The following is a 25,036-nucleotide window of genomic DNA, read 5'->3' as shown; positions in this document are numbered from 1 at the left end:
GCCAGCTGTTAACATGGTCTAAAATGGCGGCAAGCCATTGACTTCAGTATAGTGACATCAGTTTGCACCAGGTGACAAACTGGCCCTGATTATCTCCCATTTCCTGTACGCCACCTAAAATTCTCTCCTCCTGACACCTCCATTTACTTACTTTTTAGTTTCACGCGGTTCCCTATGCTGAGAACATCCTCCCGCTTAAGAGAGGCCAAGCTCACCACCTCTTCTTCAAATCCTTTCTGAATTCCCCCCCTCCCCCCCCCAAAAAAATCCCTCATTCTACAAAGTTATAAAACATCCACACACCACTTCCTGCCTGATCACTATTGTCTCTCTTCTTGTCTTTAGACTGCAGGGTCTCTGAGGCAGCCCTGTGTGCTTTGTTGTACAGACCTTGTCCATTCTAAAGTGCTGCACGCAGCTACAGAGCTATGTGGATAATAGGGTTTTGGTTCTGGCTCCCATGGCTTTTGTCACTAATTTGCATATGTACATGTTTTGCTGTGATCCAGGACATACCCAACCAGAGTCAAGACAACTCCTCTGAAAACATCTTCCTCAGATATGCTAAACAGGTACCCTGAATACAGCCGATTAGAAAAAAATAAAAAGACAGGTGGAGTTGAAAAAGAAAAACCTCTCATCTTGCTATCACTCCATGTAGAAATATGTTTTTGGAAATGTGGGCTTAGCATTCCTTAAGTGGATACCTTTAAAACAGCATTGATCTGGCTGCCAGACTCCACAGAAAAGTAGGAGAGAGAGCTGGAATAGAATGGACAGCTCACCATATTAGGGGATGATTGTTTGGGGTTTATTTAAACAAGCAATTAGAAATAATCCTTGGATATTTTTTCCCTCTGATCAGAACGGTTTCCAGCTTGCACTTGCTGCATTTGGAAAGCAGATATCAGTCAGCGTTTGAGTAATTGATTCCAGCTCTCTCTGAGCCAAGCTGTGTGTGTTCACAGGAGATGCTCTTAATGGTTTAATAAACTGTTATAAAAGAACTCCTTGACTTAGTCAAGAGAAAAATCACTGCCAAAAGCCTTTACACAATAGACCTCTCACAGTTAATAGTTATATCAATGCATAAAGGTGAAAAATGACACAGTCTGTCACACAGAATGCCCTAGATGGGCCTTGGGGAGCGCTAGGGGCAGGGCAGTAAAATTTTACATGACTCAGGCAAGCTGAGAGCTACAGCATCAATGTAGAGCAGGAGTCAAGGATCTGATTCTGAGCTCACACCAGATTTGCAGCTGTGTGACTCGACTGCCATGAGTGGAGTTACTCCTGATTCACAATGGTGTAAGCAAGTGAAGAATAAGGAAAGGGTGCGGGCGGGTAAGGAAGCCTGGTGCTTATAAACTCGTGTGCTTTGTTCTGCATTAGGGTTCAGACATCAATGCCTCGCAGCTGCAAAGGCTCCTCAATGAAGTGTTCCTGGAAGGTAAAGCTCTTTATGATCCAGTTAATGGTGTTTTCCTACCCTGGATCTAGTGTGATCTAGATGGAGCCATAGATGTAACCCTGATGGTCCCAGGAAAATGCTCAGTAGGATTGGTAGGCCTCTGATGAACTGAAAAACCTCTCTGGGGTTCCCTTTATGCTCAATTTTTATTAAAAAAATAATGTTTGCACAGCTCCAATCCAGCTCGGCACTTAGCCTTTCCTAGCACATTGCTGTCTGCATGCTCAGAGCGGCTGCTGCAGCTTAAGCTACTGAGCTTTGGCATGCCCCTGTGCCTCTGCGCACTCTCTAGTGGGACCAGCAGCACCTCTCCTTTTCCAGTCCTGGGTCCCCACATAGCCCTTCCTCCTGACCTGCGGAGTGCCTTGCCGATCCAGGACTAGATCACCACACAGCTCTGCTTAGGCCCCCTCCATGATCTGCAGCATACCTGCTTTTTTATGGGATCCAGTCACAGGTCCTCACACTGTTCCCACTCCTTACCTCTCACACAGCTCTGCCATGTCATCTCCATGCCCACCTGCAACACTCCCTGGTGGAAGTCTAGTCCTGGCCTGCACCACTCCCCCTACCTCTCAGATATGGGATACAGCATGTGACAGAGACCAAAAAGGAGGGGTAAAACAACAGTAGAGGAGAGAGATCACCAAATTTCTATGGGACCTAGTTACCTTTCAGTCACTGCTGAATGACATCCCTCAGAAGGGGTTCATTTGAGACATATCTCTCTCTCTCTCTCTCTCACTCACACACACACACACCCCTTCTCCCTCCCCCCCCCCCCCCCAGCTTCTCCAACACACCTCAGGCCCGACTGGCAGCATCCCGTGCCCGGTCCTGGGGGTCCTTTAGTGATATGAACCACTCGGGGCAAGACTAAGATCGACCTACCCATCCTAACAGTGACCAGGTTGGAGCCCCACTCTCTGGAGGTAGAGACTTAACCCAGGGTGTCTTTTGTTCTTTGTCTGATCACTTTTGTTTTGTCAATTCTTATAGATCAAATGGCCAGCCTGGGCGGAGGATTCTGCTTTGAGTCATGCAGAGGCATTTTAGCTCTGATGGATGTATCCTTTCAGCAAAGGCAAAAAACTTCCCCTCAGTGCAGCCCATCCTTTCCTTCAGTTGTGGCTCAGCTGTTCCCCCTGGAACAACCTGCAAATAAATATTGGCCACAAGCATCAAATAATTTTCCCACAATGTATGCAGGGCTTTACTATGCACCCTCTCGCTGGGGCTTGGGATCTGCTGTCAGGAGCTCGCTGGGTGCTGTAGGCCCTTCCCTAGTTACTTTAAAACCTATTCTATTAATTACATAGTCCTCATCTTCCAAACTCTCCAGGCACTATGGTTAACAAGCCTTGGCCCCAGTCCTGGACATGTCACAGCTTCTAAAGGACTAGGTTGGGATTCACTAAGATCCACTGTATAGCTCAACCTAACACTACTTCTTCCCATCCTTCCTCTAAGGCTGCCAAGCTTGGCTTGCCTGTGAACTGGAACGCCAAGCCTGCTGCTCTAAGTTTATGTCAAGACCAATGAAGTTATGATTGTCTTTCCCCTGACATCAGCCAGGGCTGCAGTGGCCAGCAGCAATGTGTCATTGCTGAATCACAGGCGAACGCCTGGCAAACTATTCATCCTTTGGTATACCTCTTCTAGTTAGATGGATGGCATAGTCTTCCAACTGTTAACAAGACAACAGTGGAAATGCATTGCTGGCCATTGTAAAACAAGAGAGCTCCTTGATGAAAACATAAATTCTCCCCGCTGTACGCTCTCATGCTGTCCTTTTGTTCCGGGCCCTCAAATAACTCCGAGACAGTGCCAGACCATTACAGATTGCAGCAAATGAATAAAAATGACCTGCAGCCAGTTGCTTTCTTTCCAGCATTCCTGTTACTGCACCCTCAACAGGCACGGAATGCAGGACGCTTGGAGGGTGCTGACACAGCCACTTTTCCCACCCACTTACTCCCGCACCCCCCATTCCATGTTTATTCCAGATGGATTTTTTTCATTCACTACATTGCTACCCACTCCCTATACAGTGTAACCTGTACGGGCCCTTAAAGACTGGAGCAGCCTCTTTCAGCCAAGTTTGAGGGCAGCACCACCCACTTACTCTTTAAGGGGGCTTTGCGTTCTCACGGCTTCGGCAGCCCTGAGAGAGGCAGGGGCCAGAGGCAGTCTCGCTGCAGGGAACAGAGCAGTGTAGGAGGACTCGCAGGGTCAGATAGTGCACCTCCTTCATGGAACTGCGGAGTGTGTGGAACCCACACACCTTGTGGGTGTGGTGTTCTGTCCCATCTAGTGGCACAGAGAGAGGGAGGTTGATTGATGAGTCTGCTCTACAGCCTTTGCTAAGAGCCAGTTGGCTTTTAGCTCATGTGGTAGAGGCTCATGCACTAAGCTCCAGCAGCCCCAGGTTTTAGCCTGCCTGCCTGCCGCCGACCAGGGGGGGTGGGGGGGGGCGCTGTCAGCCTTGCATGTAAATGCCTTGTGCCAGTGTAGGAGCAGGTGCAATATAGATCCGTGTGGCTCTTGGGGGCTAATACCATGAATGGGGCTATGACTAGTCTACACCTTATGCTGAGGAGGCTCTATCCTCCCCTCCCAGCTCAAGCCTGCGAATGACTGCACGGCTGCTCCCCACTCCAGTATGTTCAGAGAAGACAAAGGGAGGCGTACCTGGCTTAGCTTTAATCTAGCTATTGTTACCTATGCTAACAGTGCAGCTGTGGCAGCATGGGCTAGCAACCTAAGTACCTACATTTGCAGTTATCTGTGCAACAATCAAGTTCAGTAGCAGTGTCGACATACCCAGAATCTAGCTACAGGTAATGCCCAGTGGGCCCCAACCACCAGTGAGGAGGTTGGGGATTTAGACCACAGCACCTTTTACTCCTCCCCAAAGGTGGCTGCATTTCCATGGGGCCATGCATACATTGGATTTATAGCCTCATGATCCGTTGCTGTGAAAGGCACTATATAACTTTGCTGCTTAATGGCCCTCAGCTACATTTACAATTTGTCACGTTTATTTTGTGCCTTCTATAGCTTCTCACACTGCTGCTCAGAGCAAGGAATACCTTAGCCTTCCCCAGCTTAAAGCCTGACATTCCAACCTTCGTGGCAGCAGGATTCCTTTAGCAGGGCTCTTTTCACATGGGGCGGGGGGGCTTCCTGTATCCTGTTCCTAGGAAACCCAAGATTAGCTGCCATTAAACATTTAAGCCTTAACCACAGATGCAGCTCAAATCTAATGGAAGACTCTCCCTGCAAGAATTTAAGCACCTCTGGAAATACCTTGCTAAGTACAAGGTACATGTGAGCTGTCAGTAACCCGTTTACTCACCTAGTGCTGCATTTTTAATCAAGGGGATGCAGACACTATGAAATTAAAATAGTGTGGGGGAAAGACCGCAACAAAGGCTCTGAAGCTTAATAGATAAAGCATCTGCCTTATAATTCAAAAGTAGGGAGCTCAAATATTGGATTGAGAGGCCTCCGTCAAACATTCTGAAGGGTAAGAACAGGTCTGCCAAGGACTAAGTGCTCTGCCTGTATGGCAGATCCTGAGGAATAGGTTAGAGAAGGTGTTGGGTTCCCAGTCCTGCACTTACATACACAGGAGTAATTCTACAGGTCAGTGGGACTGTGGTGGTTCATATGCAGTGGCAAGATGGTGAGTATCCCTGAAGAGTACAAGCACTTAGACTGGATTACCTATTATCCATCATATGTTTCTGTAAAAGGCTATTGCCATATTTCATGGCGGCCAGTCAAATTGCACAGGATAATGCAAACAATGGAAAGTCCATGCTCCCTGGCCAATACAGACTTTGGTTTTCCACTATCTTCTCTAAACAATGCCAATACTGTAACAGGGCTCCTTTCCACCACCCCCTCCCCCCCCCCCCCCCCCCCCCCCAGGCCTCACCTTCTTTAAGAGACTCTAGGACAGAGTAAGGCACCGCAGAATTAGGAAAGACATTCTGGTACAGTCAATGTTCCTTGGTTTAAATTTCACCTATTACACCCTATTAAATTTGTTTGGGCTATCCTGAACAACTGTTCTCCATGCTTGGTTTTTACATCCTACCAACGTTTGGTGACGGTTAGTATCTCACAAGATGGCTTTTGGCCAAGCTAAACATACTAGGCCAGATCCTCATCTGTTGTATAAGTGGGCGTAGCCCTATTCAAGCTGATGGAGCTGAGTACATAACCTATTGTATTTAGAATATGGAGTGTACAGAAGGATGTCACCCCACCTAGTGCCATAGAAATGAGGTCTGCAACTATTCTTTTAGATGAGTCATTATTGATGGGCTCTTTGTGTTGTTGACAGAGTCATGGAGATGCAAGCTTTGGTTTGAACTAGTAAAACAGTGCAGGGGAAGTACATGAAAGGCCACACATATATAAACATTCAGACGTGTTTACCCTGCAGATGTTGCACTGAGTTTCCACTAAGCTAATTCATTAAGGAGAAAGTGAAATGCATTGGCAAGTGGCCAGTGTGCTAGGTCATAGCACAAGCTTGGGCCACTGACGTTGGCTCAAAAGAAAGAAGCTGAATTCTGTCAAAACGGTTTCCAGGATATTTTCAGGAGGGAAGAGGGAACCGGTTCTGGATTCCTGGACGTCTCAGATTTGAGGAATGCAGTACAGAGAGCAGGTATGGTCAGCTGTGCTGTGAAGAGAGGGGTGGAAAGATGAGGGTGGAGGGATTGTATGGAAGATCTAGTGAGATCCTGCTCCTGGCATAATCTGCGAGTAATGCATCTCACAAAGACAGAACTATCACTGTCCATTCCCCGTGTAACCAATCCAAAGAGAATGTTTCAGAAAGAAGCCATTTCCCCTGCTGAGTGGTCCTGCAGCACAGGAATAAATTGGAGCATTATTGAGATGGTGCTGATGATGAATATTTGCCAAGTGGCAGAAAGGCCAATAAGGCTCAGCAAAGAGGCCAAAGAAAGCATGAATTTCCATCTCACCCCTGGAGGTGCTCTCTCTTGATCGGGGAAAGGAGCAAGGCAGTTTGAACAGCCACTGTCCTGCTAGTTCGTTCAGTCTCTCTCCAGGGCTCTGACTGATTATATAGGAGAAAGCTGCATTGAAAGACCTTTTATTTAGTTTGCACTGACCTCTGGTGGCTAGACTAGTGCTGCAATTTTAAGCAAGCAAGCCGGTTTCTGTTGCATGATTGAATTTGTCTAGTTCTATCTGGTTACATTTTGTATATGCGATACGATATCCCAGAGGAAGCTCCTGTCCAACAAATCTGCATTAGAGATTCTTCCATTTAGCTAAATGGCCATTTAAGTTGCATTAGCCAATAGAATATAAATTTTTCCCCTATGGGGATCTCTAGTCAAAACGTAATCAACGAAAGCCACAAAGTTGGTGGATTTTTTTTCAGGCGGAAGATATAACATGGTCTCTAGAGACTGAAATTCCTGATGTGTCATCAGGGTGTAGCAAGAAGCTCTGAGTTCAGGGATCTGAAATGTATCACTGTTGTAATAAAGGCACTACAGTATAAAATATGGAGTAAGGTTGCACACATGCAGATACTGAAGGGATAAACAAGGAATATTTAAAAAATGGCAAATTCAGCACATTGTGCCCTCTAAGCAGTTTTTGAAGGGGAGACACACTCTGGTTCCCCAGCACCTTGCTTCCTCCCACACCATACTGCACAGGCCAGATTCTTCTCCCCAAGAGCCTGCCTCCCTCGTCTCATGCATGGGTTTTTCTTAGCAGGGGATGGGAAGGAGTAGGAGGAGAATAATCAGACCCAGTATTAGCATATCAGTGCCTAATTAACCCCAAGAATGCTGCTAAATATAGGCCCCAATTAAGCATGTGTTGAAACATTTTGCTGGAGTCCATCAGTAGTCAGCAAAGCAGGAGCTTATCCTAAACATTAAGGCCTCAGTTAAGAAGGATAATAAGCCAGATCCTCAACTGGTGTAAATCTGCACAGCTCCATTGGCTTCGGTGCTGTTCTACACCAGATGAGGAACTGGCCCCATCTGTTCATAAGCATCAACCTGATGATGTGCTTGGGATGCTCAGTGATATAACGGAATAATTTCCAACCACTTAAAATGAAAAGCCACCCTCTTAAAGCTTTAACAAACCCAGCCAAAGGGATCTGAGCACAAGGGCAAAGAAAGGGCAGGGGGTAGGTCAACCCTTCTAGGGCCAACAAGTGAATACACTCATGCATGCCTTTGCAATTAAAAGGGTAGGGGTATTTTTGAAGAATGGGGAGATGTTGACAGAGATGGATTTCAGGGGCAAGTACATGCCATACCCCAGAACTGCCCACACCAAACTCCTGACCACTTACAAGTTTAAGATGGGATGGTGGGATCCTTAGACAGTGCCTGGAAGTCTTGAGGGCAGATTTCAACAAGTCTGGACTCAGGGAGATCCTGAGTGTAGCCAGGTTCTAAGCGTTTAAGGCTATAGTCAGCACTCTCTTTACATGTCCACGGCCTGCGATGGATTAACAAAGGGGAATGGGATTAGTTGCTTTACTACTGTGATTCTTGCTCACACGTACGAAGTGCAAGTGATCTCCAGACTTGAGGCTGGGAAGGAATTTTGACTGGACTTTATTTGTGAGGGCCCTCAAGGAGGCATTAAGCAGGGATGGGTCACCTGGTAGGTGTACAAACTGGACATACATAGCAGCCTCCGTTCCCTGCCATTTCAGAGGATGGCTGGACCTTGCTTCTTCCTGTTGCTATCATGTTCGCTGCCCTTTCTGCCTCTTGCTCATAGGCCTGGCTGTCGATGACCAGCTCCTCCATCTGATGGCTCTGAGGTACAGCGATTCCTCCATGAGAATCTGTTTCCCCGATTTTGTGTGCTGCATGATCCGTCTCAAAACCATGGCAAGTAAGTCATGCTCCTGGCTAGCTAGAGTCCTGTGAGGGTCTCGGAACATGGAAAATATGGGCTTACACTGCATCAACCACATATCACAATATCCTTAGCACTACAGGGTAAGGCAATACAGCCTAATGGCACTGGCTGCCTGCCAGCATAGGGAATTCATTGTCCTTGCTGAGAACCAGGGAAAGATGCCTATCTATAGGGAATAGTTTAGAAAGAATGAACCTGCTACAATGCAGGAACTGGGCTAGGTCAGTGTCCCTCTGCCTTTGGGGACTTGACACTAATTTACCAGACACAGGGCCAGATTCACCCAGGGGGGCAGCTATTCTTTCATGGGAGATTCAATGCCGGGAGAGAACAACTGGCAGGATCGCTGTGGATGATGTCCTATGGAGACACTGCTAGAAGAGAACAGTTTTTCCAAGCATGGCTACATCAGAGCCCCATCAGCCCAAGAGATGTGCTGATTTAGTGTATTTCTTGGCTGATCTGGCCCCAACCCCTGTGCGTGCTGCCCTAGTGGACTCTGGGCCCTTAGTGGAGTGGAGGTGGTGTGCAACACACACTGTTGTCCCCTTCTTCCACCCCACTGGACTTTCCATTGCTGGAGGCATGTGGCCTGGGCTGTGGGCCTTGTACTGGGGGAAGCCATGAAATAAATTGGGCCGTAAAACGTTGACTGTCCTAGGCAGCATCTGCCACCTTTAATCAGCATTGTGCATTCTAGCCTGCAACAGAACTTGGGTTGGAGCGATTTGGAGACATGCAAGCTCTGTTGAGTAGAGGAGCACATACAACAGTATCAGAGATGGGAAGGGATGGGGCACTCATGACCAGCAAAAGAGGCTTGTCATTAAGGTTAGGAGGAGCCTTGAGTACCAGTGACAAGCCTCAACTGCAGCTACTAGAGACCTGTTCTACTGGAGAATATGAGCAGTCCTCACTGACTCCCAGGACAGCTGGTATCCTGGGTCCAAATCCGCAATGGTATTTAGGCACCTCATACCTATTGAGTTCAATGGGCCTTAGCCATCTATATACCTTTGAGGATTGGGGTCCTGGTGACATGGACCAGTGATTGGAAACCCAATGACACCTTATGGTGCTTTCAGGCATCATTTCAAGGTTGGGAAGCAGAGTCAGCTCAGAGTTTGAGAATCTCCAATTTTAACTCAATGAAAAAAATGTATACAATAGAACAACAACATTAGAAGCTCAACATTTCCAAGATGATTAACGTCCTTCACTGTGGGTGGAATTTCTTCCGGCTACAAATGTGTCCATTTTTGCATCTTTTTTAACAAATAAATGGTTTTATAAAAGCCCCTTTGCACAGTAAGTGCTGGTAGAAAGACCCTTAAATCCATTTTGAAAGGAATTGCTGAAAGTTCCACTGATGTCTATAACAAGCACCTAAAAATGCCCTAGGGTCTTTGAATTATCGTTTTCCTCAAAGTTTAATATAATACATTTTTTTCAAACATTTCAAATCTGTGAAGAGGGTTTTTTCAGGTGAGGATAACTGAGCCAAATGGGAATAAGAGGCAGTCCACCTTCATGATGTGAATACAGAAGGGAAGATAAAATTTGTCCCCATTAAATTGTTACTCATATTCTTAAGATAACCAGAGTGATGCGACCTAAACCAAAAGCAACTTCTACTTTCAAGCCATACTTAAATGGAGATAGAGAAGGCACCAGTGACTCATTTCCTACAGTAGGAAACATTAGTGCTGCACATTGTTCCTAGGAAGACACCTAAGCCTGATCTACATTGATACATCATGTTAGGAAACCAGGTTACAGTATGGTTGTACCCTTAACCTGGGACCTGATGCACCGAGTCACAGCACTGCTCAGGTTTGGCCCAGCTGCCTCTCTGTCATGATGACAGGGGGCTGGCTGGCCAAAATTCGAGTGATCAGCGCTACAACCTTGGAGGAACCAACCCCAGCCAGCCCCCCCACCCCCCGGCAGGAGCCCACATGCTGGTATACGCAGTGTACTTATTTAGTACTTTTTACATTCATGTATATTATATATTGTGGGCAAGAAATATTTAGTGAGCCATATTCTTTTGATACTAAATCTATTTACTGAGTCACAATAGGCCATCAAAGTTTACAGATGGATCCTGGGCCCAAAGAGGTTGAGAGCCACTGGACTAGATGGCCTTTTGTAGTCCTTTCTAGCCCTACATTTCTATGATTTTGGATCTTCCAACCAGTCTTGAGCTTTTTTTTTTTCGGGGGCGGGGGGTGTCAAAAGATGTTTTGATTAGAGTTGGGCAGGAATTAGGCATATCATAGGAAATACCAAGATTTTTAGGTTTGTTTTCATTTTGAATCTGAACAAAGTGGCAAATTTTAAAAAAATTTTTAAAAAAAGGGTCATGTCAATTGAAATGTTCCACTTCAACTTTATTTTAATACAAAATAAAGTTTTGAAATGAAAAAAAAAAAGCAATGTTACATTTCAGCCTTATGGAAATGCTGCCCTTTGATCTTTTTCTAAACGAAATTTCACCCAAAACCACCATGTTCCCATGGGAACCATTAGATTTTGATGAATCAACATTTTCCTACAGCCGAACCTTTGGTTGGAAAACTTTTGACCACCTTTAGTTTTGACAACTATGTGAATCGAGACAGCACCTGCCGTTACTAGTTGATAAGCCTGCAAGACTTAATGATCACCTGTGAGTTGCTTCAGAGAAAACCGTGATCACCAGATGCCAGTGGATGGGGGGGGGGGGGCTGAATTCCCGCCCACCCCATTGTGAGCTGTATTATGTATGTGTCATGACCAAACAGCAAGTGTGAAAAATCAGCACAGGGGGTAGGGGGTGATAGGCACCTATATAAGACAAAGCCCTGAATTTTGGGACTGTCCCTATAAACCTGAGACATCTGGTCTCCCTGTGAATCTTCAGGCATCAGCCAGGGAGGGAAACAGAATACTGGACTAGATGACACTGGGCTGTTCCAGAATGGAAACAACTTTGATCTGTTACAAGTTCCTCCCACCTCCTCCTATTAAAGTCAAGCTGTCTTTGTTCTCCCCAGGTGTATTTCGTAATTTATCAAAGGATGGAAAGATTTGCTTTACTGCAGCAGAGGTGAGGAGCCCTCATTGCATTTGTGCCCTTTGCTGCCTTCATAGATTCTTGTTCTCCTCCTCAGATCCAAAGTGGAATCATTACTAGTGCCGCCTTCTCTGAATCACTTTTGAAAAAGCTGGCACGAGGGGTGTGGTAAGATCTTCTTATGTAATTGTGCATTAAGGGTGAAATCCTCGCCCCACTGAAAGTCAGGGTATGTCTACACTACGGAATAAGGTCGAATTTATAGAAGTCGGTTTTTTAGAAATCGGTTTTATATATTCAAGTGTGTGTGTCCCCACAGAAGATGCTCTAAGTGCATTAAGTGCATTAACTCGGCGGAGCGCTTCCACAGTACCGAGGCTAGAGTCGACTTCCGGAGCGTTGCTCTGTGGGTAGCTATCCCACAGTTCCCTCAGTCTCCGCTGCCCATTGGAATTCTGGGTTGAGATCCCAATGCCTGATGGGGCTAAAACATTGTCGCAGGTGGTTCTGGGTACATATCGTCAGGCCCCCGTTCCCTCCCTCCCTCCGTGAAAGCAAGGGCAGACAATCATTTCGCGCCTTTTTTCCTGAGTTACCTGTGCAGATGCCATACCACGGCAAGCATGGAGCCCTCTCAGGTAACCGTCACCCTATGTCTCCTGGATGCTGGCAAACGCGGTACGGCTTTGCTGCACAGTAGCAGCAACCCATTGCCTTCTGGCAGCAGACGGTGCAATACGACTGGTAGTCGTCCTCGTCGTGTCCGAGGTGCTCCTGGCCACGTCGGCTGGGAGCACCTGGGCAGACATGGGCGCAGGGACTAAATTTGGAGTGACTTGACCAGGTCATTCTCTTTAGTCCTGCAGTCAGTCCTATTGAACCGTCTTATGGTGAGCGGGCAGGCGATACGGACTGCTAGCAGTCGTATTGTACCATCTTCTGCCAGGCAGGCAAGAGATGAGGATGGCTAGCAGTCGTACTGTACCATCTTCTGCCGAGCAGCCATGAGATGTGGATGGCATGCAGTCCTTCTGCACCGTCTGCTGCCAGCCAAAGATGTAAAAGATAGATGGAGTGGGTCAAAACAAGAAATAGACCAAATTTGTTTTGTACTCATTTGCCTCCTCCCCTGTCTAGGGGACTCATTCCTCTAGGTCACACTGCAGTCACTCACAGAGAAGGTGCAGCGAGGTAAGTCTAGCCATGTATTAATCAGAGGCCAGGCTAACCTCCTTGTTCCAATAAGAACGATAACTTAGGTGCACCATTTCTTATTGGAACCCTCCGTGAAGTCCTGCCTGAAATACTCCTTGATGTACAGACACCCCCTTTGTTGATTTTAGCTCCCTGTAAGCCAACCCTGTAAGCCGTGTCGTCAGTCGCCCCTCCCTCCGTCAGAGCAACGGCAGACAATCGTTCCGCGCCTTTTTTCTGTGCGGACGCCATACCAAGGCAATCATGGAGGCCACTCAGCTCACTTTGGCAATTAGGAGCACATTAAACACCACACGCATTATCCAGCAGTATATGCAGCACCAGAACCTGGCAAAGCGATACCGGGCGAGGAGGCGACGTCAGCGCGGTCACGTGAGTGATCAGGACATGGACACAGATTTCTCTGAAAGCATGGGCCCTGCCAATGCATGCATCATGGTGCTAATGGGGCAGGTTCATGCTGTGGAACGCCGATTCTGGGCTCGGGAAACAAGCACAGACTGGTGGGACCGCATAGTGTTGCAGGTCTGGGACGATTCCCAGTGGCTGCGAAACTTTCGCATGCGTAAGGGCACTTTCATGGAACTTTGTGACTTGCTTTCCCCTGCCCTGAGGCACATGAATACCAAGATGAGAGCAGCCCTCACAGTTGAGAAGCGAGTGGCGATAGCCCTGTGGAAGCTTGCAACGCCAGACAGCTACCGGTCAGTTGGGAATCAATTTGGAGTGGGCAAATCTACTGTGGGGGCTGCTGTGATGCAAGTAGCCCACGCAATCAAAGATCTGCTGATATCAAGGGTAGTGACCCTGGGAAATGTGCAGGTCATAGTGGATGGCTTTGCTGCAATGGGATTCCCTAACTGTGGTGGGGCTATAGACGGAACCCATATCCCTATCTTGGCACCGGAGCACCAAGCCGCCGAGTACATAAACCGCAAGGGGTACTTTTCGATAGTGCTGCAAGCTCTGGTGGATCACAAGGGACGTTTCACCAACATCAACGTGGGATGGCCGGGAAAGGTGCATGATGCTCGCATCTTCAGGAACTCTGGTCTGTTTCAAAAGCTGCAGGAAGGGACTTTATTCCCAGACCAGAAAATAACTGTTGGGGATGTTGAAATGCCTATATGTATCCTTGGGGACCCAGCCTACCCCTTAATGCCATGGCTCATGAAGCCGTACACAGGCAGCCTGGACAGTAGTCAGGAGCTGTTCAACTACAGGCTGAGCAAGTGCAGAATGGTGGTAGAATGTGCATTTGGACGTTTAAAGGCGCGCTGGTGCAGTTTACTGACTCGCTTAGACCTCAGCGAAACCAATATTCCCACTGTTATTACTGCTTGCTGTGTGCTCCACAATATCTGTGAGAGTAAGGGGGAGACGTTTATGGCGGGGTGGGAGGTTGAGGCAAATCGCCTGGCTGCTGGTTACGCGCAGCCAGACACCAGGGTGGTTAGAAGAGCACAGGAGGGCGCGGTACGCATCAGAGAAGCTTTGAAAACCAGTTTCATGACTGGCCAGGCTACGGTGTGAAAGTTCTGTTTGTTTCTCCTTGATGAAACCCCCCGCCCCTTGGTTCACTCTACTTCCCTGTAAGCTAACCACCCGCCCCTCCTCCCTTCAATCACCGCTTGCAGAGGCAATAAAGTCATTGTTGCTTCACATTCATGCATTCTTTATTCATTCATCACACAAATAGAGGGATGACTACCAAGGTAGCCCAGGAGGGGTGGTGGAGGAGGGAAGGAAAATGCCACACAGCACTTTAAGCACAGCACTTTAAAAGTTTACAACTTTAAAATTTATTGAATGACAGCCTTCTTTTTTTTGGGCAATCCTCTGTGGTGGAGTGGCTGGTTGGCCGGAGGCCCCCCCACCGCGTTCTTGGGCGTCTGGGTGTGGAGGCTATGGAACTTGGGGAGGAGGGCGGTTGGTTACAGAGGGGCTGCAGTGGCAGTCTGTGCTCCAGCTGCCTTTGCTGCAGCTCAACCATACACTGGAGCATACTGGTTTGGTCCTGCAGCAGCCTCAGCATTGAATCCTGCCTCCTCTCATCACGCTGCCGCCACATTTGAGCTTCAGCCCTGTCTTCAGCCCACCACTTACTCTCTTCAGCCCGCCACCTCTCCTCCCGGTCATTTTGTGCTTTCCTGCACTCTGACATTATTTGCCTCCACGCATTCGTCTGTGCTCTGTCAGTGTGGGAGGACAGCATGAGCTCGGAGAACATTTCATCGCGACTGCGTTTTTTTTTCTTTCTAAGCTTCACTAGCCTCTGGGAAGGAGAAGATCCTGTGATCATTGAAACACATGCAGCTGGTGGAGAAAAAAAAAGGGACAGCGGTATTTAAAAAGACACATTTTATAAAACAGTGGCTACACTCTTTCAGGGTAAACCTTGCTGTTAACATTACATACATAGCACATGTGCTTTCGTTACAAGGTCGCATTTTGCCTCCTCCCACCGCGTGACTACCCCCTCAACCTTCCCCCCTCCCTGTGGCTAACAGCGGGGAACATTTCTGTTTAGCCACAGGCAAACAGCCCAGCAGGAATGGGGTCCTCTGAGTGTCCCCTGAAGAAAAGCACTCTATTTCAACCAGGTGACCATGAATGATATCTCACTCTCCTGAGGATAACACAGAGAGATAAAGAACGGATGTTGTTTGAATGCCAGCAAACATACACTGCAATGCTTTGTTGTACAATGATTCCCGAGTACGTGTTACTGGCCTGGAGTGGTAAAGTGTCCTACCATGAAGGACGCAATAAGGCTGCCCTCCCCAGAAACCTTTTGCAAAGGCTTTAGGACTACATCTAGGAGAACTGCAAATGCCAGGGCAAAGTAATCCTTTCACATGCTTGCTTTTAAACCATGTATAGTATTTTAAAAGGTACACTCACCAGAGGTCCCTTCTCCACCTGCTGGGTCCAGGAGGCAGCCTTGGGTGGGTTCGGGGGGTACTGGCTCTAGGTCTAGGGTGAGAAACAGTTCCTGGCTGTCGGGAAAACCGGTTTCTCCGCTTGCTTGCTGCGAGCTATCTACAACCTCCTCCTCATCATCATCTTCTTCGTCCCCAAAACCTGCTTCCGTATTGCCTCCATCTCCATTGAAGGAGTCAAACAACACGGCTGGGGTAGTGGTGGCTGAACCCCCTAAAATGGCATGCAGCTCATCATAGAAGCGGCATGTTTGGGGCTCTGACCCAGAGCGGCTGTTCGCCTCTCTGGTTTTCTGGTAGGCTTGCCTCAGCTCCTTCAGTTTCACGCGGCACTGCTTCGGGTCCCTGTTATGGCCTCTGTCCTTCATGCCCTGGGAGATTTTGACAAAGGTTTTGGCATTTCGAAAACTGGAACGGAGTTCTGATAGCACGGATTCCTCTCCCCAAACAGCGATCAGATCCCGTACCTCCCGTTCGGTCCATGCTGGAGCTCTTTTGCGATTCTGGGACTCCATCATGGTCACCTGTGCTGATGAGCTCTGCATGGTCACCTGCAGCTTGCCACGCTGGCCAAACAGGAAATGAGATTCAAAAGTTCGCGGTTCTTTTCCTGTCTACCTGGCCAGTGCATCTGAGTTGAGAGTGCTGTCCAGAGCGGTCATAATGGAGCACTCTGGGATAGCTCCCGGAGGCCAATACCATCGAATTGTGTCCACAGTACCCCAAATTCGAGCCGGCAACGTCGATTTAAGCGCTAATCCACTTGTCAGGGGTGGAGTAAGGAAATCGATTTTAAGAGCCCTTTAAGTCGAAATAAAGGGCTTCATTGTGTGGACGGGTGCAGGTTTACATCGATTTAACGCTGCTAAATTCGACCTAAAGTCCTAGTGTAGACCAGGGCTTTATGGCAAAACTCCCATTGACTTCAATGGGGCCAGGATTTCACTCTAAGGAGGTCTCTTACTCTTACACTGAAGTCATAGGTGTGGCTGCAGCATGCAGACATACATGAGCTAGCTTTGATCCAGCTAGCTTGGGTACCAATAATAGTGAAGCCACAGCAGCATGGGCTAGAAGTACGTTCTTGGGGCACTGGGCAGGCTAATACAGCCCCTGCTGAAGTCCGTGTGGCCATAGCTTTGGTACCTGAGCAATTGGTACCTGAGCTAGCTAGGTCTATATGCTACAGTCAGAAGTGTGACCACGATGCTAACAGACTCCTGTGTGCTTTAATCTAGGGTAAGTGGCTACTCCCACCTTTCTGACACCCCTGATCTTCCTGTAGTACAAAGAACATAGCTCCATTAATTTACATTGAGCTAGGCAGACTTAGGGCCAGATCCTCAGCAGATATATGTATATAGTGTTTTCTCCTCTCACTGACACCAGTCTTTCATGGACGTAACTTCAGTGGAGTTTCCAGTGCAGTCAAGGCACACCCTCAGGTATTTATCTGTCATCGTAGGAGTGTGACTGTAACTGGGTTTAACGAAAGAAATGGAAGACAAATGGGCACCTTTGCTTTCTGTCTTTAGCGAGCTACCCCTCTGGCTGTGCTTTAAAGTGGGCTGTACCAAACTTATCTCATCTTAAAAATACTGCCATATGCTACCATAATAATCCAGAACACTGCATCTTTCCAGAGCCTTTGGAACTATTACTGTAGAATGCTGTAATATTTTTCTTTTATGAAGTTGCCCCAATCTTATTTGGACTGTCCCCTAAAAACCACCTGGCCCCAATTTGGGTAGCTCAGTAGTATGGCTCTTAGTTAATTACATCTTCCCTGCACAGTACAAATGACTAATAAGAGTGCTTCAGCAGGGGTTCACAGCTTCCATCGTTGCATGGTCCAGAGGATTATCAGGTTAGAGCTATCTATGCTCTAATTAATCACCATGCAGACCACCTCCTCTTCCACTTGCCGTCACCCACCATCCTTGGCATCCTTCTACTGATGTAGAAGAGTAACATTAGGAAAATATTTAGTGCAATTTAGCAGCCAGAAACAAGGAAAATCCACCAGCATTATGTCACCACCGTCCTCCCCATGGACCACAGCATGAGAGAATTGCTATGTTCCAGTATTTAAGTGCTAAGTTATTATGCATCTGCTTCTTAGATTTACTCTAACTATCTAAATGCATTTTGTTTGTTCTTCCAGTGGATGATTTTTACCATGTACCTCTAAGGCGGCGATATGGCTCTACATTGCTGGTAAGGAGTCACCTCAATCCTGTACAAACACAGAGGAGAAAAGTTCCTAGCTTGCCGTGACACACCTGTGCTCTAATACACTGTCAAACAACCGCACCCACCTGCACTGGGAGACAGTGTGCTGTGATTACAGGTAACAGAGATAAAACAGGAGGCAGTCTGGGCTAATGCTGACAGAAAAGGGACTAGGAAGAAGCAGAAGGCTCCTGAGTTCTTGTTGCCACTGACTTGTTGTATGACTTTGGGCAAAGTCCAGTGATTTCCTTATCAACCCAGCTGGAAAGTTGAGCTAAAAAAAAGCAGGAGCTTTGCTGAAATGCAGAAGCTGCATCTGATGTGAGCTTCCCTCGGGGAACGGAATTATAACCAAAAAAAATCTGATGTGTAAAAAGAAGCTATGATGGAATTCCTCCTGCCTCTCTCTGTTATTATTGACACAGCGTACTGAGAAGCGAACACAGAAAGTACATAAAGCAACTGAGCACAGAGGACTCAGAACTATGGGTGACACGGGTCTTAGCTTGTCCTATTGTGTTCAGGGTGCAGGATTCATCCTGACTTTTCCCTGTGGAGTTGTGCTATGTCCTACAGGCTTGTGACCGGATTCTGCACAGTACTGAACATCAGCTCACATTGCTGTCAATGGGAAGTGAGGGTACTCAATGCCTTGCAGGAATAGAGCCTTGGCTTGCACTATATTAAAGGCCATGCTTTTAAACAAAGAATTAAGAGTTGCATGGTGGGCCAAGTCTTCTGCCCAGCATTCTCATCTTCCTGAGCACAGCCAGCCCCACCCCTCACCAGCTCCCCTATTAGCCTGGATGGAAGATCTGTGTATCCATGGATACTCAGCTAACTGCCTCTGCCAGCCCATGCCATACCCTCTCCTTTCTCCTGTATAGGGAACGTACATGGAGCAGGGCTCTGTGCTCCTTGCTGAGTAGCAGAACCACACCCCTTCCCCACAATCACAGAAGAGGGGGTTGCATTTGCTCCAAGTTATAACCTGTACTGTTAGTTTTGCATGCACCAACCCTGTGTCTGCACATTCAAGTGGGCATTTCTGTACAAAATCAACTCAGATTTGTATGTGTAGAGTGTGCAATTGCACGCAAGTGCATGTTCGAAAATCTGGCCTGTCAAAGTTTCCTGGGTGGGAGCCCTTTGCTGGAGTGTGGGGTCTTGGTGCAATGAAGCTGCCTTGTGGTGATGCTCATATAGCAAGAGGATGGTGTTTGCATTACAGCTTTAATACATCACAACATATCCTCATGTAAATATCACACCAGGACAATATGAGGACCTTGCCCTGGGGGAGTAAAGTTGGTTGAGTTATCCATTACAAACAATGCACCAATTTTACTCTTTTCTATTCATGAATCATTCATCAACTGATCCCAACTCCTGCAAATATCATGAATTATAATTTTCACCTAATAATTGGATGAATGAAATTCAGCCTGTGGGGTGTTCACGAACTGTTCACTTTAGTGACGCATTAGCTGTAGCATGTGCCTGGTCACTTAGGTCACACACAATTGTTTCTGATCCCCACCGAGAGGGAAACTCTAAGCCCCAGAGGCTAACCAGTAATGAACACAGGCTGTGAGATAATGCACCACAAAGTGCTGGCATTCATGGAACTGTGAGGATTTGCGAACATTTTCTCAGATCCCTGCTTTTTGTCCCAATCCTTGTGAAGACGACATAGGATGCCCCAGGACAAGGCAAACTCATCTGAGTACTCTGACTTGTAAAACTTTTCACAAACGATTCTTTGTATTATGGTTACATCCTGAGCCCACAGTCATGAGTGGGACCCTACTCTGCTTAGTGAGATACAAATTAATCTGACTGCAGGTTGGGGAGGATCCAGAGATGAAGTAAGCTGGTTCGGTCCGGTACAGCGTACTGGCAAGAGCCAGTACGCCGTGCTGGACCAGCTTCCCCAGGCTGGTGCTTTAAAGGGCCCGGGGCTCCCCGCAGCAGCCGAAGCCCCGGGCTCTTTAAAGTGCCGCCAGAGTCCTGCCACCGCTACCCCAGGGGCTCCAGCAGTGGGGCTCAGGGGGCGCTTTAAAGGGCCCGGGGCTCCCCGCAGCACCTGGAACCCCTGGCCCTTTAAAGCGCCACCGGAGCCCCACTGCCAGAGCTCCTGGGGTAGCGGTGGCAGGGCTCCGGTCCCTTTAAAGTGCGCCCTGAGCCCTGCTGCCAAAGCCCCAGGGTAGTGGCGGCAGGGCTCCGGCGGTGATTTAAAGGGCCAGGAGCTCCGCTGGGGTAGTGGCGGCCAGAGCCTGGGTCCTTTTAAATCGCCCCTGAGCCCCGGGGCTCCCGGCCGCCTCTGCATCTGGTAGCTCTGGGGGAGATTTAGAGGCCCCGGGGCTCCCATCTGCAGCCAGAGCCCTGGAACCTTTAAAATCTTGATTTAAAGGGCCCAGCCCCGCCTCTTCCAGTTGAGGTCATGCCTCTTCCGGTTGAGGCCACACACCCCTGCTCAGGACTCCGGAGTACCGGTAAGTCCTTTAAGTTACTTTCACCCCTGGGAGGATTGTTTGTTTTTAGCCAGCTATGCAGAGAACAGAGTTCAGAAAGAGACACCCCATTGCTGGCCACGGGAGAAGAGTATGTACTGAGGTACCTAGCTCCTGCAGAATTCCAGTGGTGAATCTGGGCGTGGGTTGTTGTGCACTTGGTTTCTCAGCAGGCCTTGCAGTATTGCAATGATCTATGAAGGGGAGACACAAATAGTATCATTATTGGTTTAATAAGACATTGCCCTCTGGCTGCCTCTAACAAGCCCTTCCTCCCCATTCTGTGCAGCTCAGATGCTTCTTGATGTGATGCAGCCCAAGTGCCTTTCATACAAGAATTATCAATGTGGCTTTCAACAAGCCAAGCAGCGCTGATTGATGAGCTGGGCTTTCTTGGACCAATAACACATGGCTAGCAGTATTCATGTTTGTGAACATGGACTCTTTCTTAGACAAGCTGGACTTCATCTGAAGAGGAAGGGAAGGGAATTCTAAAAGACGCTCATGGAAGAAGACAGGAAAGCCTTGGGAAGAACATATTTGCTCCCATTTCATCCATGGATAAGGGATGTTTGGAAGTATTGTCTACAGGCGGTCTCCCATCCTCATACATGATAGTGTTCCTGATCAGCTTCAGGAACTGGAGTAAATCAGGATTAACTCCATGTACACTACTGTAAAGCAAATGCTAGCAGACTCGGGTCCTGTATTTTCAGAGAGATCACTGTTTAATTTAATGGAAAATGTTTGTGTGTAAGCAGAATTATTCTGGGGTTTTATTTTTTTTTTTTTTAAGTCTAAATACCAGAACCATTTTGTGAGGAAATTAATTACATATGCAGATAAAACCAGGACTTCTTTTTTAAATTAGACACTCTACATATTTAAAGAAACTAGATTCATCAGAACAGGGAGATATTTGTTGCCAAAACAAAAAGGCAGGTTGGAGCTAGTCAGTAACATTGATCCCCCTTCCAGGACAAATTCAGTCAGAACTGGTAGTAGGCCCATCGCTTAGAACTTTCTAAAAATGAGACCGGACAGTGCATTAGGAAATTGACAATAGGGAACAATCTTGCTTGGCAACAAGACAGACTGGATAGCCCAATAGATCTTTTTCTAATTAGCAGCTTCTATACATCAGACTGGAAAGGAACAAGTTTATTTGAATTCCACTCTCTCTCTCTTTGTCCTAACGTCTTAAAACATGGGAACTAGTTTTTCCTCCAAAGGTTACAAAAGAAGCATGGACCGTCCCTAGCCCAGGCAAAAGATCTGCTCATCGGCTCTTATCATGATGATTAAAAACAAACTAATGATCTATCACTTTTAAAAAAAAACAACCCGCGCCCATGCAAGCTCTATTTGCGCAAATGCCAAGAAGGACGCAAATATTGGTGTATGATGGCTATTCAGTGTTGTCATGGCAATATCACTTTCAGAATACTTCAGCAGAACCTACAAAACAAGTTTCCTTCAGACTTTCTAGATGCAAGCAGTGGATTTACTCATGTGGCAATATGACATTCCATGCTGGAGCAGCTAATATGTTAGAGTAACTCCAAAGTGTGTCTCACATGGAGCATTCAGTAAGATACAGGGTTAGTTGGGGCTGGTCCTGCTTTGAGCAGGGGGTTTCACTAGATGACCTGCTGAGGTCTCTTCCATCTCTAATATTCTATTATTATATTTCTAAAGCATACACCCACAAAGCATTAGTCAGACAGGCAGTGTCACTGATCTCAAATGTCAAAAAAAAAAAAAAAAAAAAAAAGGTTCACGAAGACTTAAAATTATTCTGTTTCAGTAGTTTTCTAAGCAGACAATTCTTCATTTTTCAAAGTGTGACTAAGCTAACCCAACCAAAATTGGCAACAGAAATTAATTCCTCCAAACTGAAAAACAAAGCCAAAAAATGGTTAAAAAAAAAAACCCGCCACCACGCAGGGGCTCAGCCCTGGCGCAAATTAAGCATCGGCTGCCACCTAATCCGAAATTCACTCAGTGCCTGAATATTTGCAGTAAAAGTTCCCTAGACACCTATGGTTCTGCCTTTAAACATGCACTGCTGTCTCAAGCAGGCATCTAGACTATCTCCTGCTACCTAAGCCCCCATGAGACCCATGAACTGGGGGAAGACAGCACACCTCTCTTTCTCTCGCCTCCAGGGAGAGACACACTTGATTTGGTGGGCATGCTCAGAGACCACCTCACTCCCCACAAATGGTGTTGTGGGCAGGTCGGGGTGAGGGAAGGAGGACTGTTCAAACCCCTTCTCATCAGGCAGAGAAGGGAACTAGATCGGGGTCTCCCACATCCCAGGTGAGAACCCTAACCACTGGGCTAAAGATTAGAAGGGAAGCCTCCATCACCGCCCCTTCTGGAGGTTTCGCATGGAGTGAGACAGGTGCCTAACTCATTCTCTCAAGAAACAGCTTAGGCACCTAAGCCACCTGACTCTGGAGAATCTGGCTATGGGTTGCAAGCAAAGGCAGACTCCTTCCAGTAGCTCAGATTTAGGTGCCTAACTCTGTCAGAGGGGTGGGGCTTAAGACACACCCCTCTTGTCATCATCTTGCATTGGCTAGCTTATGTGGGGAGTCACCTAGCTTTTGTGGATCCCGCTCTTACGCACCTCTCTCTCTCTCTCTCTCCACATTTGTTGTCTGGATGATCTAGGAGCCTAACAGCATTTCTGGATCCCATTGTTGTTCCAGTGATTTTCAAGGTGTCTAGAACGCCCCAGTCCCCTTGTGGATCGAGATCTTACAGCCCATTGAAATTGGCCTCATGTGACAATCAGTGCCAGCTGTGCTGGTGGAGGGTTTGTAATACTAGGAAGCAAATGGTGTAACTCCATACACATATGCCACTGAATAGGCCCCAGGCAGTATTGACTTTTGGTCACTACTCAGTCTGACGTTGACCAGATTTCACCTGGTATCTAAGGCCCCAGGCCTGCAAATAGTTAAGCAAGTCAGCACTGAAATCAATGGGTCTACAGCCCACAGAGTTACACACATGCTTAAGCCTTTGCAGGACAGGGAGTCTTCAAAATGAATTGGCAGTCCCTTTGCTTTTGTGGGTCTGAGGTGGCACACCCATACGGCTCTGTGGCAGAAACTTATAACTCATCGTTGTCAGGCTCAGCATGGCTGCCTGGCTGTAGCTTTAAAAGAATTGGTATTCCACTTGATTTATACCGCCAACAAAGCCAATTAAGCAATAATTCAGGAAGAACCCATCATCCTGACAGCCTTGTTGATTAACTATCCCAAAAGCAGCGTCAAAGGTGTTTAGTATCCTGAAAAAAATAGGTCAATAATGAGAACAAGAAGAGTTTGGCCACAGTACAGCAATGATTACGTTTTCAAGAACAAACAGAGGCATAATATTATTTTCGCAGGCAAGCTGCCTTTAAAGTCAACATTTGTCAAGAGCTACAGCAGCTCCCCCCTTTGCGGAGAATGGGGGTATCTTCTGTCCATTGCTGACTTTGTCATGTTGACCATTCCTTGTAGGTAAGAGCTCAGCCCGCGTCAGCAGTCTCCTGTGATTCTAATCACAAGCTGCATGATGTCTGGGGAGTTACATGAACCCAGGAGATGTGGCTTTCAGAAACTATGTGGTAATCTCAGGTTACATTTTATAATGAAAGATTCTAGCCCTCAGGGTTGTGGAGAAAAGTTTGAAAACATAACCCTTAAAGGATCCACCACCAGAAGGCAAATAGAAAGAGAACCCAAATGGTCTGTAAGAGCTCATCATTTTACAGCCAATCTCAAGGGTTTGTTTTAATGCTTGCAGCTGTTGAAACTGGATTCCATGGTGAGGGGCATGGTATAAATACCTAGAGAAATTAGACAGCAATTTACAACTGCAGCATCGCAAGAGACTATCTGAGGTAACGGGGCACTGTCTGTTTTCACCCACTAATCTACAAGAGCTGTCTCTTCATCATCTCAGGAAGCTATTTCAGCAACATCTAGCTTGGACCCCCAAGGTCCTTCCCAGCCCCAGTCACAGGGCCATTGCTAGATGCTAGACCAGTGTGGGCAAGTGAGCAACATTAAAGGAATAGATCTCACACAGACACACACTGTCCTGGCTTGTGGGGAGGTGGTAGCTGGTCCTGTGAACCACACTAATGCATCAGCTACTGGCTGCCATTGCTACTCTCAGTGATGCAGGGAGGCACCCCTAAAGGGACAGCCCCCCTCAAACTGTGGGGAGGGCAATGGAGCAGGAGTCACCCCTAAAAGTTAGGCACACTGAACATACACCTCTATAGTCTAAATTTAGTGCCAGCCCTCCCCAGGCACGACAATCACTGTTTGATACCAAGCGGAGGGGCTATAATCGCTGCTCCTCTTTGGGCACTAAGAGCAGCGCATTGGAGAAGAAAGAAGTTACCGGACTTTTCTGAACAAATTTAATGGTGCCCTCTGCCCAACACTACTATCACCGGTCACCGAGGCACTTTCCAGCCCTCTATTGTCTGCCACTCCCCCCCTCACCTCACTGCTACCTACAGCATTCACCATCCGCTGCGTTTCAGGTATTTTGTCAGTTATGGTGCCAGGGTAAACCCAGTTCGATTGCAATGCTCCGCAGTTATGTGTGGAGTGCGAGTGACACCTAGGGGCTGCTTAGACTA

General features: G+C 47.3%; 1 protein-coding gene and 1 long non-coding RNA gene across 2 annotated transcripts in view; one reads left to right on the top strand and one right to left on the bottom strand.

The window, feature by feature from the left end:
- CAPN13 (calpain 13) overlaps positions 1-18,552 on the top strand; it is a 68,007-nt gene extending 49,455 nt beyond the window's left edge. Inside the window, exons 15-22 of the mRNA XM_048843394.2 lie at positions 510-572; positions 1,393-1,450; positions 2,471-2,538; positions 4,727-4,795; positions 6,077-6,155; positions 8,276-8,392; positions 11,458-11,510; positions 17,799-18,552. Of these exons, the coding sequence (XP_048699351.2) occupies positions 510-572; positions 1,393-1,450; positions 2,471-2,538; positions 4,727-4,795; positions 6,077-6,155; positions 8,276-8,392; positions 11,458-11,510; positions 17,799-17,825 (534 nt within the window). The 3' untranslated portion in view covers positions 17,826-18,552. The remainder of the gene's footprint in view (positions 1-509; positions 573-1,392; positions 1,451-2,470; positions 2,539-4,726; positions 4,796-6,076; positions 6,156-8,275; positions 8,393-11,457; positions 11,511-17,798) is intronic.
- Positions 18,553-20,294: 1,742 nt separating this feature from the next.
- LOC125633713 (uncharacterized) overlaps positions 20,295-25,036 on the bottom strand; it is a 57,557-nt gene continuing 52,815 nt past the window's right edge. The window contains exon 4 of the long non-coding RNA XR_007355696.2: positions 20,295-20,573. This is a non-coding gene — a long non-coding RNA (uncharacterized LOC125633713). The remainder of the gene's footprint in view (positions 20,574-25,036) is intronic.

This window comes from Caretta caretta, chromosome 3 (assembly GCF_965140235.1).
Source record: "Caretta caretta isolate rCarCar2 chromosome 3, rCarCar1.hap1, whole genome shotgun sequence".
NCBI classification, from domain to species: Eukaryota; Metazoa; Chordata; order Testudines; family Cheloniidae; genus Caretta; species Caretta caretta.
This window is presented reverse-complemented; position numbering and strand designations above follow the sequence as displayed.